The 15,664-nt window shown below is 35.3% G+C and overlaps 1 protein-coding gene across 1 annotated transcript; it reads right to left on the bottom strand.

Annotated features, from left to right (window-relative positions):
- Positions 1–7,280: 7,280 nt before the first annotated feature.
- Positions 7,281–13,664, bottom strand: LOC114407509 (serine/threonine-protein phosphatase 7 long form homolog). The gene is made up of 5 exons (XM_028370669.1): positions 13,410–13,664; positions 11,747–12,593; positions 11,585–11,669; positions 9,966–10,370; positions 7,281–7,553 (listed from the first exon to the last, which is right to left on the bottom strand). The coding sequence occupies exons 2-5, from the start codon at positions 12,586–12,588 to the stop codon at positions 7,281–7,283; spliced, it is 1,605 nt and encodes a 534-aa protein (XP_028226470.1). The 5' UTR covers positions 12,589–12,593; positions 13,410–13,664.
- Positions 13,665–15,664: the final 2,000 nt, after the last annotated feature.

Raw genomic sequence — 15,664 nt, 5'->3', positions numbered from 1 at the left:
ATATATAAGTATTATTCAGTGTATATGCATATATGCTTCTGGTAGAAGTAGGAATAATGGGGGCAAGATACGCAGGTTAGGCTAATTAAGGAAGAGAAATCCATAACTGGAAGGTTATAGGGTTAATTCTCAATTAATTAGTCTAAAAATCATCGTTTTGCGTGAGACTTAAAATTTAACAAAATCAACCTCTGAACCACGCTCGGGGCTTTATTCTAAGCATTTTGATATATATATTGCCTACTTTCGAAAACTGGCCCCGACGGGCGCAGAGAAACGCGAGGGACTAGAACTAGAGGAACGACACGCAAACCGAGGCAGGATTTTGGCATTTCAAAAGGTCAGATTTTTTCTCTTCATGTGGCTGAGCATGAGTCACATCAAGAGAAAAGTGGGTCTTTTGCTCCACTCAAATGGAGACATGTAGCAAAGCTTAAAATAAAAGAAAAGAAAAGAGAAAAGCCTTTCTTTTTAACCAAAAAGCTGTTTTCTCTCTCCTCACTCAGCCAAAGAAAATTTCAGAAGCTCTCTCTCCCTCTCCCTCACGTTGCTTTTTCTTTCTTCTTCATTCTCCATTGAAGCTCCAACAAAGCTCCAACCTTTGGTCACCATTTCTGCACCAAATCGTGAAAGGAAGGCATTTTCGGAGTCGTGAAGCGCATCTCTACGTGTGGGACCTCGAAATTTCAGGTTTGGGTGGACTTCTTTCTCTCTTGATTTTCGTGGGTATTGGGTTTTGGGAGATATGATGGGTAGTTTTGCTAGGTTTCTGCTTCATAATAGTTATTTGTGAAGAAATTTGTTGAAAGCATGTTGAACTTGCCATGTTTGGATGAGTCAAGCTTACCCATTCAGTTTTAGGGTTTTTATGATGATTCTTGTGATGTTTGTGTGCTGAAATTGCTTATGGAAAACTGTTAGAGATGAAGGGTAGAATTAACCTAGGGTTAGAAGGTGAGAATATGGTGTTATGAGTGGAAAACGAGTGAATTTTTGAGAGTTGAAAGGCCAAATCTGGATTTAGTAGTATTTAGAGGTTAAAGTGAGTTAATCCTAGCTTGAAATGTCATTTAGGACTTATGAGAAAGTTTGGGCTGTGCAAGAGAAAAAAACAAATGACCAAAGTGAACAAAGAGCCATTTCTAGGGTAAAATTGGGTGTTGAGGAGTCAAATTTTGATTCGGTGGAATTTTAGGTGTAAACCCAGTTTGAGCAAGTTTAAATTGATGTTATAGACTTGTGTGAGGTGAGAGTTTGCTCCAAATTTACCTCATTCTCAATTTCACTTCTCCAACCTTGAAAATCCATTAAATTGAGGGGTTTTGGATACCTAGATTTTGTGTTGCTTTAGTCTGAAGCTTGTCATTGGTTTAGACATGATTGGTACATGATTTGGGACTAGGATTCAATTTGGGCAAAATTGGATGAGGGAAAGAGTGGTTTTCGAAATCTGCACTTTATGCAGAATTGTGCTGTTGAAATGTGCAGCAGAATTTTGTATAAGTGCAGAAAAATGCTTGTGTATGGCTGGTTGTGAAAGGGTAGTACATATGGGGTTCTAGATATTTACTAGCAGATCCCAACGGTCAAAATGTAGACTTATGTACTAGAGACTTCCAGTAAAAATTTTGAGTCGATCCAACGGTTAACGAATTGGAACGAAGGAAATGTTACTAGGGTAATTGTATGTGAAAAGCTGTGATTTTGAGTTGTGTTTTGGGCAGAGTTTTCTGCCTTTGCCCTGTTTTGCTTGGTTTTGTTAGTCCATGATGATTGGATGTGGAATTACCTGGATGTTGTGGAAGCTTGGGAGGATTGATGGGGACCCGGCGTTGAGAGGAACGAGGATAAGGGCTACGTGGGAGTACATGAGCTCAGTTGGAGGTGGGCAACAGGGGATGGTGGGTTATACATGATTTGTGGATGCGGAGAATCGTTTTGCACCATCGCCCGACCGCCACCTAGTACCACATGTGATGGGTATCCCATAATCCTACAAGCTTGAAATGAGGAAGTGTAGAAGGGTGAGACTTCCTGCTTTTATTCGTTGACCACAGAGTGGTACCTGGAGATATGTCGCGGGGGTCAGGAGACCTTGGGGATGTCAGGTGGGGTGCTATTGCCCACAACCAAGCTTGACCAATCCCGACCCAACCCGAGCATAGTCAGTCAGTGAGAACCTGTGATGTACCTAAGCAGGCAAGCTCCTGGCAATCAACAGATAAAAGGAACAAAGACCACAAAGCAAGAAGGCTTGTGTGGTGGCTGGCCAGCTGTGAACTTTGATTGATATATGGGATATGGCCTTTGGTAATCGATTACCAAGAGTGGGTAATCGATTACAAGGCTTAAAAGTGAAGACAGGAAGCTAAGATGGTCTCTGGTAATCGATTACCAAGGGAGTGTAATCGATTACCAGGCTTGAAAACGAGGTCAGGAAGCTAGGAGGGCTTCTGGTAATCGATTACCAAGGGGTGTAATCAATTACCAGGCTTAGAAATGAAGGCAGCAGGTTTTGGAGGCCTCTGGTAATCGATTACCAGGCTGTGTAATCGATTACACAGAGGAACATGCCACTGGTAATCGATTACCAGTTATGTGTAATCGATTACACAGTGCATTTTTGCAGGTTTCATGTCCTGAGGCTGTGTAATTCGAGTTTAGCCTCTGGTAATCGATTACCAAGGATGTGTAATCGATTACCAGAGATGAAAAGCCTAAAGATACCCCTTTTACTTGCATGTGGTGGTTATGAGATGCATTGTGTTGTGACGTAGTTAGATTCTCGTGAAAGAGTCTACCCCTTTCTTTTCTTTCTTGTAGATCGTGATGGCGGCGCAGCTAATCCATGATCGAGTGGAGATGGAGTGCCTAGAGGGAGCTTGGGAGACCCTCGAAGGCAACACGAGGTGCCGATTTCGGGGCACGATTTGATTTACAGCTACTTCATTGGTGCATCCAGATGAACCCGCGCGCACGCTTCAGCGTACTGTGGAGTGGATACTACCCACGCCTACACCATACCGTCTAGTGGAGCCAGTCCAAGTGATTGAGGTAACGTCATCCGAGGAAGACCCTGAGGAGGATCCTGAGGAGCTACCTCTTGAGCCTGCTGTGGATGCTCTTGACTTTCTAAAGGGTGATGAGGATCCACTCCCTGAGGTGGATTCTCCCGAGGATGTCATGTCGACATCTGAGGCAGACTCTACGGAGGATAGTGGCCCTGGGGAGATGGCAATTAGTGGAGGCTCTTCATCATAGTAGACAGCTCATTGGATTAGTTTTATATACTTTTTGAGGGTGGGTGTATCTAGGACTGGCTGTTAGGTTTACTCTTTTGTTTTTGTACGGGTAGACCTATTGTATAGGAATTTGATGATTGTATACATGTGGCTGAAGCCACTACAGTGGACACCTTTGCTCTGGATGACACTATGTATTTTGCAAAACTCCCATATTTCGGACAGCTTTAAATGATGAATGTACTTATGTTTAATCTGTTATTTGAAAAGAAAGCATTAGCAAACTTTATTTGCAAAAGAGTTTATCGACCGTATTTTATTTTATTATTTTCACGTGACGACCTAAAGTAATGGCTGGCATACCTTTCCTTTTGAAAAAGCAAAATAGTTAGAGGTTATGAGTGATCAGAAAGAAATGACTCCGAATAGAGTTGTGAACTGGCCATTCAGGAATCTATAGTGAGGATTTTCCTTCTGAACCTAATTATTGTGAAAAGAGAAAGAAATGAAAAAGAAAAAGAAGAAAAAAAAAATTTTACCATGGTTTTTGTTATTTAAATCATTACTATTAAACCAGTCATTATTTTGGGGACGCCACAGAAATCATCAATGAATGTAATAAAATATTTAAAACCATCAAAGGATTCAATGGTAGGTGCCCAAATATCAGAGTGTGCAAGCTCAAACATTTTATTACACTAAGATGAAGATGAAATAAATGGTAATCTAGTAGACTTAGAAAAATGACAAGTATCACAAGAGATATATTCATTGTTGAAATGAGGTAATAATTTTGTGAGAACATTTTTTGATGGATATGCTAGATGTTGATGCCATAGAGTGTAGTCTATCAAGGAAGAAGAGAAGGTAGAAATTGCAGAACTCTTGGTCTTTAGAAAATTTCCTAAGATGTAGTAGAGTCCTTGTAAGAAAAATCATTCACCAATCGTCTTTTTGGTGACAAGGTTCTCAAAAAACACCATGTGCGAAAGAAAAACAACACGACAATTAAGTGTTTAGGTGAGTTTTTGAATCGAGAGCAACTGATCAGGAAAAGAAGGAACATACAAGGCCAAATCATTAGGGAATAGCTTAAGTTTTCCTTTCCCAATAACAGGAACAACATATCCATTGGCAACAGACACATGAGATGGAGTAAAAAGAATTGAAATCTAAAAGAATGGTTAATTTATTTGTCATGTGATTTGTGGCACCAGAATCAACAATCCAAAAATTATTCACAACACTATATTTCACAACCGTTGAAAGTGTAGTTGGCATACCTTTGGTGCTTTCATGAAAAGGAAGCTCGAAGTTCCCCAAGAAACCAAGAAACTTACCAAGAAGAGTTGTGGAATTTGAATTTGCAGAACTTGAAACTCCCTTATCTCCCTACTATAGAAGATATGCAACAAACTCATTTGTATGAGAAATTGTATTAGAGTTATAATTTACCGTATCTCCTTGCAAGGTCTCAATATCATGAACTTTGTGCTTTGAGTATCCTTTGTCCTTGGCAAACTTTGGTTTTAGTTTTGGATGAAGAACCCAACATCATTCCATTAGATGCCCAAGATGATGATAGTGTTGACACTTCAAATCTGGTCGCTTGCCTTTGTAAGATATTTCCCCTTTGGGGTTGACGATTGGCTGCATAGGCATGAGTGTCAAATAACAGAGACTTATGTTCTGTATTCATGATTTTCTTCCTCACTTCTTCTCTTTGAATCATAGAGCAAATAAACTATAATGACGGGAGTTCCGGGGACATAAGAATATGACTGCGAAGATCTTCATATTCAGGATCGGGACTTGCTAGCAACTGGAAAATTATGTCCTCTTCAACACCTTTACGAAGTATAGCAACATCAAGAATGTGTGGACGATACACCTCAAGTTCATTCCACATTCTTTTTAGACTGCCATGTAATTGAACAAAACGTTTTCCTAATTGTTGCAAGTTCACAATGTTGTTGGAAAGAAGAAGGTTATAAGAAGTATTTGAGAGAAATGGAGGAGGAGAGAATATTTGAAAGACTAGTTTTTATGACTTGAGAAATGCTTTTGTTTTGACTTCGTTGGGTTCACTTACAAATAACAACCTTTTCCCCTTTTATAGTCTTCAAGGAAGAGTTCTAGATACATCAAGAAAGATTCCACATACTTTAAGGGAGATCGAGTTCTACAAACTTCTCCCAACTACTTAGTTCTACACACTTCTTCCAATTAAATATTATTTCTACTTATTTCTACACTTCTTTAGAATTTTCTTTGCAGTAGTAGCACAAACTTAATGGGCCAAACACTTGATTAATATGCTAAATCAAGTTTATATTATAAAACAAATGTCTCGCTGGAGTTCAAAGATGCTAGCAAAGTTATTTTGTTGACCATACATATCACGAACTGTGGTTAATAGTTGCACAACAGAATTTGGATAGCTGAAAATCTCAGCAAGATGCGGGCTTGTGGAATTAAGAATCCATGACTGCACTAGTTCGTCTTTGGACAACCAAGATTCATCATCAAGAGATGTTTCATCTGGAGGAGAAACTTTCTCATCAATGAAACTCAATTTAGATCTTCCACCAAAAGCAAGAGTTAAGACTCTTGACCAAGGAAGATAATTGAACTCATTTAGTACAATAGAGCTCAACTGCTGATTAGGATTAGACTCAAATTCTATCCTAGTAGCCACACCAGGGGAACCTGTAGCTACTGCAACAGGCACACCGGGAGAAGAATGATCCTCTGCCATAGTTTGGTAAGAAGAAAAAAAATTAAACAAAAAAAACAACCGCTCTTGATATCATGTAGGAAAAGGAATCAAAAGGACTATGTGTTTCTTATTATGCCAATTAACAAATTACAGCCTCATTATATAGAGTTGTTGCAAGGAAATAAAATAAAAACACTTTTGAAGAAAATATGGTAATTGATATAATACCAATTTATAGAAATTAACAGCATGTATATGATTTCTGTTAATTAATACAGTATTGATTTATTTTAGAACTTCCCTTCTTTCCTTGAATAAAACTTTCCTTTGGGCTATGCTCAAAGGCCTATAACTTGCTTCTGATAGAAATTCCATGCACATCATTATGGATAGTGACTCTTGCACTGCAGTGTCCTTGATAGTAGAGGGTTGTGACTCTACTCATCAGTGTTCTAATTTAGTTTCTGAGATTAAAGAGCTGTTAAGGTCTAAAGCTAATGTTAATTTTTGTCATGCTAGAGAGACCAATCAAGTGGGGGATGTCCTAGCCAAAACATGGCTTGCTTATTTCTGTAGATTTGCAGCTGTTTGATGTTCAGCCATGTTTTATTTCCTTGTATTTGCTAGCAGATTTTGTTGGTACCAATTTTAATAGAGGTTTTTGAAGGGGGGGCTTTATCCCCTTTTGCGCACCAAAATAATATGGTAATAGAGATCAATTTCAAAACTTTATAAAAGGTAAAATTAATGTGTTAAAGGTTTTTTAAGATTCGATCAAATTGTCTTTAGCCTTCACATTTTAAAAACAATAGTTTTACTGTTTGCATTTTTTAAATATGGGGGATTTCATCCCTCACCATGTAACTCAATTTGATGTGATTAGCGAGGGACGAAGTCTGTCATGTTTTGAAAATACAATAACTAAAATCTCTGTTTTTAAAATGTAGACTAAAATCAGTTTTAATCAAATATTAAAGACAAAAGAGCATAAAATACATTTTATTCTTTTGAAAAAAAAAATTGAGCACAAAACCATTTTTCTTTTTTTGGAAAATATGAAAACTAAAACTCGTCGTATTAACCTTATTATCTGTAAGAAAAGATTTGTGTTCTTTTCCTTGATAAGCGTGGTGATTCATTTTTTAACACCCAAGCTCTCTATGCCACTGAGTCTTCCGTCTTGGTTATTATGACGACATATACTTGAGATATGAACTCGGCATTCATCCACGTGGGCGAATTTACTGTAGAGGGTCCCCTTTACAAACTTTTTACTTAAAGGGGTCCCTTTTGTATCATATTACACAGGGGGTCTGTTATTATGGGGAAGCCGCCAGCAGGAAGAGTGATACCAAGGTCCCGCCAGCAGCAGAGGCGACAAGCACTGGTGCCGCCATTCTTCTTGGCGATACATGCTGACTGGGCATTGATGCTGCCAGCAATAAAAGCGACACACCCATCTCGCCAGTGCCAACGGCGAGATGCTCCACGTAGGGGTCTCGCCAGTGCTTTTTGCGAGATTGCTTCCTGTGCAGCTGGGGTGTGGAAGGCATGCGAGATTGGTTCCTGTTCATGACGAGACTTAAAGCAACCTATGAAGCAGCTAAGGTCTGGAAGGCAAGGATAATTCACATGCATTGCAGGTGCAAGGACATTTATTGGGCAGCTTAGGGTTCAAAGGCTACCTGTAAATGTTCACATGCATTGCAGGTTTTATAATCACATGCATACAGTAGCTTGCAGAGGCTCACATGTATGACTTCGGGGTAAATTTTGCTTGCTTTTAATAATGGCATGACACAAGTGGTTTTTTGTTTAAATAGAGTAAGATACAACTTCAAATTTCATAGCATAGCATTCTGAAGGAAGGAGAAAGAAAGATACTGGAAAGATAGATACTGATTCTTTGAAGAGACACGCTTTGTTTGAAGTTATTTCATTCCATCTTCAACTTCAAAGTTCTATTCAAAAGTAAGAATCTTTTTCATTTATTTTAAGTTATAAAATTTTACTGAGTAAAATTTTTAGAAGCATTATTCGATGCTGTTTGAACTTAATTTTTTTAATAATTTGTATCATTTACAAATTTTATATTTTGAAGTAATTAATTTTGTAGTTAAAATCAAATTTGAAGCTGAAATTTAAGTGTAGTAAATTTTTGAATTAGATTTTGTATTTGAAAATTATTACCACTAATTATTTCAGCCTTAAGAATATATTTATATGTGATAGTTACAGATTTTGAAGTTGAGGAATTATTCAAAAATTATTTAATTAGTGTAATAATTTTTTTTAGAATAAAATATGAATATCTAGTTTACGTTTAATAGAGCAAGCAAATAAATATTTTTTATTTTTATGATTGACAAAATATTAGTTGAAGTAATAAATTTATTTGTTAGACTAAATATTGAAGGTAAAGTTTAAGTGTAAAAATGTTTGGAATTATAATTGTTATTTTAAAATTATTATCAGTAATTATTTGTAAGCGTCTTTGTTCATGGTTTTTGTGACTTAGAAATTTGACATGTGAGCCTTCGGGTTGATGCTATTTCTGACTTACAAATATTTAGAGGTGAGTCTTCGACTTTTGGAAGTTATGGAAATTTTTTAGAATTATTTAATTCGAGTAATAATTTTTTCTGACTTACAAATAATTCGAGTAATAATTTTTTAGAATTATTTGTGACTTACAAATAATTTTTTTTGTTAAGGAAATTTTAATAGTGCAAGAAAATAGATTTATTAATTTTTATCATTCACAAAATATTTAATTGAAGTAATAAATGTTTTTTTTAGACAAAAAATTAATACGTGAAGTTAAAGTGTATTAATTTTTGTAATTAGGTTTTTTACTTTGAAGTTATTTTTTAATAATGTTTAATTATTTAGAAGCATTCAAATAATTACATGTTTCCCTTATAGTTTTTTGAAGTTAGAATGAAATTTTAATCTGGAGTTTAAGTTTAAGTTTAACTTTAACTTTAATTTAATAGATGCAGCAAGCAAATACACTTATTTATTTTAAAAAGACTGTTGTTATGATTAATTATTTTTAATTTTGTTGATGTAGGTATATCATGAATTCAATTATTACAGTGTTGTATTTCAATGGAAGAGTATATGAAGACAATGATGGTGTAATATTTGAAGGCAGTAAAAAGGCGATTCAGATTAAACGCAGAATTAGTTTCAATGCTTTGAAAAAAAAAATTGGAGATAAGGTAAAGTTAGAAAATAATGAAATCATTTCTACTATAAGTTGTAGATTTTTAGTTTCAGGAAAATATGTTGCGTTGCAAATTTGTGATGACGAAGATGTTGAAACTATGATCGAAAGTTTTCAACAATAACAACAAATGTCAGTTCTAGAATTGTACGTAGAAAAGGATGTTGCTGGTGGTTCTATGTTTCATGCTGCAAATTCTGTTACGTCATGTGAACGTAATGTATCTCATCATGAGTCGGAACTGCCAAGAAATATAAGCAATTTACATGTTGATGAACATGATGATGATGATGATGATTATCTTGCATCTAACTCATACGTTGAAGAGTCTTTCGATGAAGATGATAGTGATGATGGAATATCTGATACAGACAATGAAGTCACTGACATCGTTGAACCATTTTCAATTGTTCACCCAAGCGAAGGTAAATGTTTGTGAAATACAAAATTAGTTGAATACATCTATCTTTTTATGAGAATTATATTTAATGGTAACTAAATAGAAGTAGTTTGTTGACGTGATTTTTTTTATAAATTATTATGTGTACCAGAAATTCAAAATCCATTTTGGAATGATGCTATGCATTATAATAATATCAATTGGAGTCATCCGGACGAGGAGGACATTTGTGGTCTGGACATGCCAACGACTTTTAATGTTGGACAAGAATTATATGTTGGCATGGATTTTGACAGTAAAGATGCGGTCAAAAATGCACTGAAACAATATGTGATGAAGATGCATCAAAGTTTTAAGGTTGTTGAAACGAAATACCAATGTAGTTGTCTTTGAATTTTCTGGGTCAACAAACATCTTTGTCTTTCGCCTATACCAGACCATGTAGTCCGAGTTAAAACTCAATAGGCCTTCTTGTCGGGGATAAGCGTCGACCCTAAATGCATGGTGATTATTCCACTGATCAATCATTGGGGCGAACAATTGGCCCCAATTTTCGTCATGTTTCCCTTTTAATGTTATGCCATGAATGTTTAAGGGTTGTGAAGGAGACTCTGGAATTGGTTGCTGCATCCCAAATTGTCTCAATACTCTGTCCGGTTGGTGCCACTCAATAACTTGGAAACAAATTAGTGGCACCACCGCGTACCACGCGAGACTTCCGACTAAACAAACGGGAGGCAACAGTGATATAACGGTTGATGGGTACGACTCCCACACAAACTGCATATAACAACATAGTTGTTGATATGAACCCTCATGGCACAAGGGCTGACTTAGGATCGTCTAGGATTAAACCTTGATGGAAAATGCGGAAATTGATTAAGGAAAGGATGGAAAATAATGTGGTTAATTTCGTGGGTCTTAATAAGGTGGTTTCTGGCATAAAATGGATGAATGGGATGGTAAAACGTAGGTTAAGTGGTGGCTGGACAGAAATATAGAATGGCAATAACGGAAGCTACAGGGCTCCAAATGAGGTGATTCCAAAACGAGGTGAAAGGTCTCGTTTTGAAATTTAATTTAGGCTCAAGAATCACTTAATTTGAGTGTGCAAAATGGGAGTTATGGTCACAAGATAATTTTGGGCAGAGGTGGATTTTCTGGAATTATGGTTTGAAAGAACAAGGGTGGAGATGATAGGAAGGAAAGAATCACTCTTTCCAGCGAGGGCAACACACAAAGGTTGTGAAAGTCCTTTGATACAGCCAGGGTGTTCTTGAATCACTCAAGAATTTAGGAGAATCACTCTCACTAAGATAAAAGAGATAAACTCTAATTTTCTGAATAAAACTCAACTTGTCTTTATTGATAAAATGGTTCAGCTTATATAGAAGCTTTACAGCAGATTTTAGTAATGACCCACTAACCTAGAATTAAAATAACTTAATGCCATTAACCTAGGGAATTAAAAAAACTTAATGGCTGAGTGTAACTGAAATTGTGGCAACCAAAAGTCACCCCCAACAGCCAACAAGTCAGCCACCATTTGGTCTCCCAAAAGGCTGATGCCTAGGTTGCCAATTGGGCCCTTATTACAACTTGAACTAAACCTAACTAAAGCCCTTTTAGTTGATTAACCAAAAACATATTTTTGGTCAGCCAACTTTACAAGGATTGGGCCATTATTTAGACAAACTAAACACTCTAAAATTGAGACAAAGTGGTGTCATTTAGTCCTCCTCCATTTGGGCCATGATACAACTCACAACCTTGGACTTTTCTCCTTGAAACTTGGGCTTGTATTCAAATAGTATGGACAGCACTTGTTGAAGAGCTTCCTTGGCTTTCCTTGCTCTAGCCCTTGTCATAGGTCCTCCAAGTCCTTCAAGTGGATCCTTGCCCTTGCTCTTGAACATGTCCTCATCAGTTGTGAACATTTTAGAAAAATAACACATATAATTTTTTATTTTACAAATACAATAGCATGTTCTTACCTCATGACGTTTCATAATATCCAACTTGCGACGAAAAATTCTCACATCATCATTGCCGATATGTTGGTTTCCACGTCGCAGCCACCTACAAAGATTAAAATTTAATATATGCTAAAACCATTTATTCTATTGAAATGAAAGACGCTGTTAAAAATGACTAACCTGTGCCCCAATGGTGTATTTTCTACTTGGGAAGGAGTCCTCTTTGGAGCCAAGGTTGGACATCGTTCCCATGCCCACATTTGTAGTAAGATACACATACCTCTGATTGATTTAGTTTTATAATCGGTGGCATTGCACATCTCTCTGTATAGAAAACCAAGTACGGCAGCTCCCCATGCATATCTGCCACATTCTTCAAAGTCACGTAAAAATTGAAGGTACCTTAGCGAAACTTTGTTACTGCTTTTGTCAACGAACAAGACACCTCCAATGAATCTCAGTATCCATGCACGGGCAAACTTTCGTACTTGTTCTTCGTCGTCGTCATTATTTATTTGGGCAAAATGGTGAGTCAGCCAACTTAATTTAACCACACTACCTCTAATTTCATCTTCTTGTGGTCTGACTCCCAATAATTCCTCACATAAATCAGCCCAATCAAGATTTGTTGGACCGATTAATGGTAAACCATCCACACTTATACCTAACAATACAGAGACGTCTTGGAGAGTAATAGTACATTCTCCGCATCTCATGTGAAAGGTATGTGTTTCCGGCCTCCATCTTTCTATCAGAGCACTAATTAATGAGGCATTTATTTTTAAGTACCCCATCTTGATAATCCAGGCGAAACCAGATTGTAGAAGAAAAGGAAAAATTTGCTCAGGAATTTGTTCTTCCCCTTGATACGTGGGGACAGCTCGTCTGATATGCAATTTCCTATTTTCTTCCCCATTCCAAACATGTTCTGAAACATGCTTAGCTTGCATCCATAATACATCAGCATCGATGGGGCCAGACTTAATGTTAACATGTGGTGAAGATGATGATGAAGATGCCATTGGTACTACAAAATAAAATATAATACAATAAATTCACAAATCAATTTATACATAACAATAAATTTGAAAAAAATCAAACTGGCGAATTTTTAATATATTCTATACATAAATTAAAATACATGTGAACAAAACTTTAAATAAATAATTTTTTCTACAATTAACAAAAAATTAATTGAATAAAATATGGACTAACAAATTATTTATAATACAAACAAATATTGAAATATATAAAATTATTTAAACAATATATATACAAAAATAATAATAATAATAATAATAATGTACAATGTATTATATATTTAATAACGTAAATTTCCTAAAACAATTAATAAGGCAAATTTACGCGTCTCTAGTATTACAATTATTTATTTACGTGTGAAATGCTTAATATTACAAAAACTAAAAATTTATGTCTACCTACAATTTACAAATATGTACCTAAAACTAATATTAATTTGTGCCTAATATTTCTAAGGCTAATATTAAGTGTGTCTAATATTTTTAAACCTCATGGAACCTTTGGCCGTAGCTTACTACAGTATCATATATATCACATATATAATATCTAAAAATATATACTACTGAGTCAAATAATATTTTCATACTAATTAATCTAATCTTCAAATATCTATTAATATATAAAAATTAATAACAGCATACCTATTAATAATAATAACTAACCTAACCTTACAATACCTATTAATCCTAATTAACCTAAACTTACAATACCTATTAATACTAGCTAACCTATTATTTTTATAATATTAACAACAGAATATATAAATCATAATATATAAATGTTATTTAAGAAAATTACTTACCTGGAATTATGGAAGAGAAAAAGTGAACAAAAGCAAAGGAACCAGCACCACCAGGGCAGACACTCAATGAAACTAGCAAAAGCAAAGGAATTATGGAATTACGAAATTAAGTTTCAAATGCTTAAATTTCTAAGGCTAGCAAATATTACAAAAACACAAAATTTACCTCTGTCCTAAAATTTACAAATATATAATTAAACCTTAAATTAACTTGTGCCTAATATTTCTTACAACTAACTAATATTACGTATATTATGTGTGCCTACTATTTCTAAAGCTAATAATAAGTGTGGCTGAATAAAAATATTTCTACAACTACTTAATACGTGTGCCTAATATTTCTAAAACTAATAATATTATATCACATATATAATATCTAAAAATATATACAACAAACCAAACTAACTAACCTAACCTTTAAATATCTATTAAGAATAACCTAATCTTCAAATATCTATTAATACATAAAAATTAAAAACAGCATAGTAACTAATCTAACCTTACAATATATATTAATCTTAATTAACCTAAATTTATAATACCTATTAATACTAACTAACCTATTATAAAAATTAAGAACAAAAATTATAAATCAGAATATATAAATTTTATTTTAAAAAAACACTTACCAGGAATGAATTATGGAAGCCACACAGCAAAAGGAAAACAATGGAAGTGGAGCACCCACCCACGTCCACACTCTCACTCACCCACAGAAACTCAATAACTGAGAAAGAAGATAGCTTGGAGAAGAAAAGCTTGCGTAAAAATTTAAGATGTTGTGGTTAGTTTTATAGAAGAAAAAATGCAAAGAACCAACGGTCAAAAACCTAAGCCTACTCTACTCTGCTTTTTCACCATGCATGCAACCCTATAAATATAAGTTGCACCAACCTGCAACCCTATTAATATAAAAGCTGAAGCAACGTGCACCTGTATCTGCTTTTTCAGCATGCATGCAACAAAGCTGTACGTCTGCAACCTGTATCGCCATCAGAAGAAGCGGGTCCAACGTGGAGGTGTCTCGCCACCCTCACTGGCGGCACCTTCCACGTAACCAGGCTGTCCTAGGTTGTCTCGCAAACAGCACTGGCGGTACCAGGCTGTCTCGCCAACAGCACTGGCGATACCATGCTTGCTGCCATTTTCAATGGCGATACCCCTCCACTAAACAGACCCCCAGTGCAAATTCTTTTAAAAGAGACCCCATTCCATAATTAATTTTTAAAACTGACCCAGTTGGGTAAATTTGCCCATCCACGTGCTACTTTGTGTGTTGGTTTATTGAGAAGGGACAAGCAAGAAGACACTGAAACAATTAAACACTGAAACACCAAAAGGAAACTGATGACCTTTGAAGGCTTTCTGGTAACATGATAGAGTTAAACAAGAAAAATAATGCTTTCCCGGAAGATTGAGTTGGCGAATGGTCGCTATCATGCTGTCAAAGTGGGAAGCAACAATAATTTGCCTCTATAGTAGTTTATTTAGATGTTGAAAAACTTAATCTCCTTTTAATTTTTACGCTAAATTATAAATTTGGTTTTCCTATTTATCTCAGAATTCGATTTTGGTCTCCTTATAATTTAATTCACGAATTTAATTCTTCAGTTTTTTACAATCCCGTTATCTGAAATTGGATGTTGACGGTTAATTAGTTACCTTGGCCGTCACGCGTTGCGGTTTTATTGGACGTTGACCGTCATGTGTCACGATTTTATTGAAGGTTAAAGTAATTTAGGTACACAAAATTAACATCCAAAAAACATGCGACATGTAATGGCCAACTTCCAATAAAAGCACGACCAGTGACGGTCAACGTTAGCAAGCAAGTAAAAGTTGACATCCAACTTTGGAATTGGAGACTGAAATAATAGGATTAAAAAAAATGAAAAACTAAATTCATAAACTAAATTATAGGAGAACCAAAATTGAATTCTGAGATAAAGAACAAATTTATAATTTTCCCTTAATTTTACTACTTCCGACCTCCTTTTTTTTATAAGAAATTGTTTTGAAATTTCTTATAAGACTTTTTTCCTACTTGTGCCTTGTATTAATTATTTTTTGACTAAAATATTCTTAATTAATTTAGTTTATAAACAATAAATGTTATGACCGGTCTCTTTCTCTCTTTTATAATGATTGAATAATGAAAGGGTTTAGCTTTAAAAATTAAAACTTCACTACTATTATTATTTATCCATGCATTAATTACTTAAGAGTAATTTTAAAAAAAATATATAATTATAGAC

Source organism: Glycine soja, chromosome 1 (assembly GCF_004193775.1).
Source record: "Glycine soja cultivar W05 chromosome 1, ASM419377v2, whole genome shotgun sequence".
Lineage (NCBI taxonomy): Eukaryota > Viridiplantae > Streptophyta > Magnoliopsida > Fabales > Fabaceae > Glycine > Glycine soja.
Note: the sequence above shows the minus strand (reverse complement) of the source record. Positions and strands in the feature narration are given on the sequence as shown.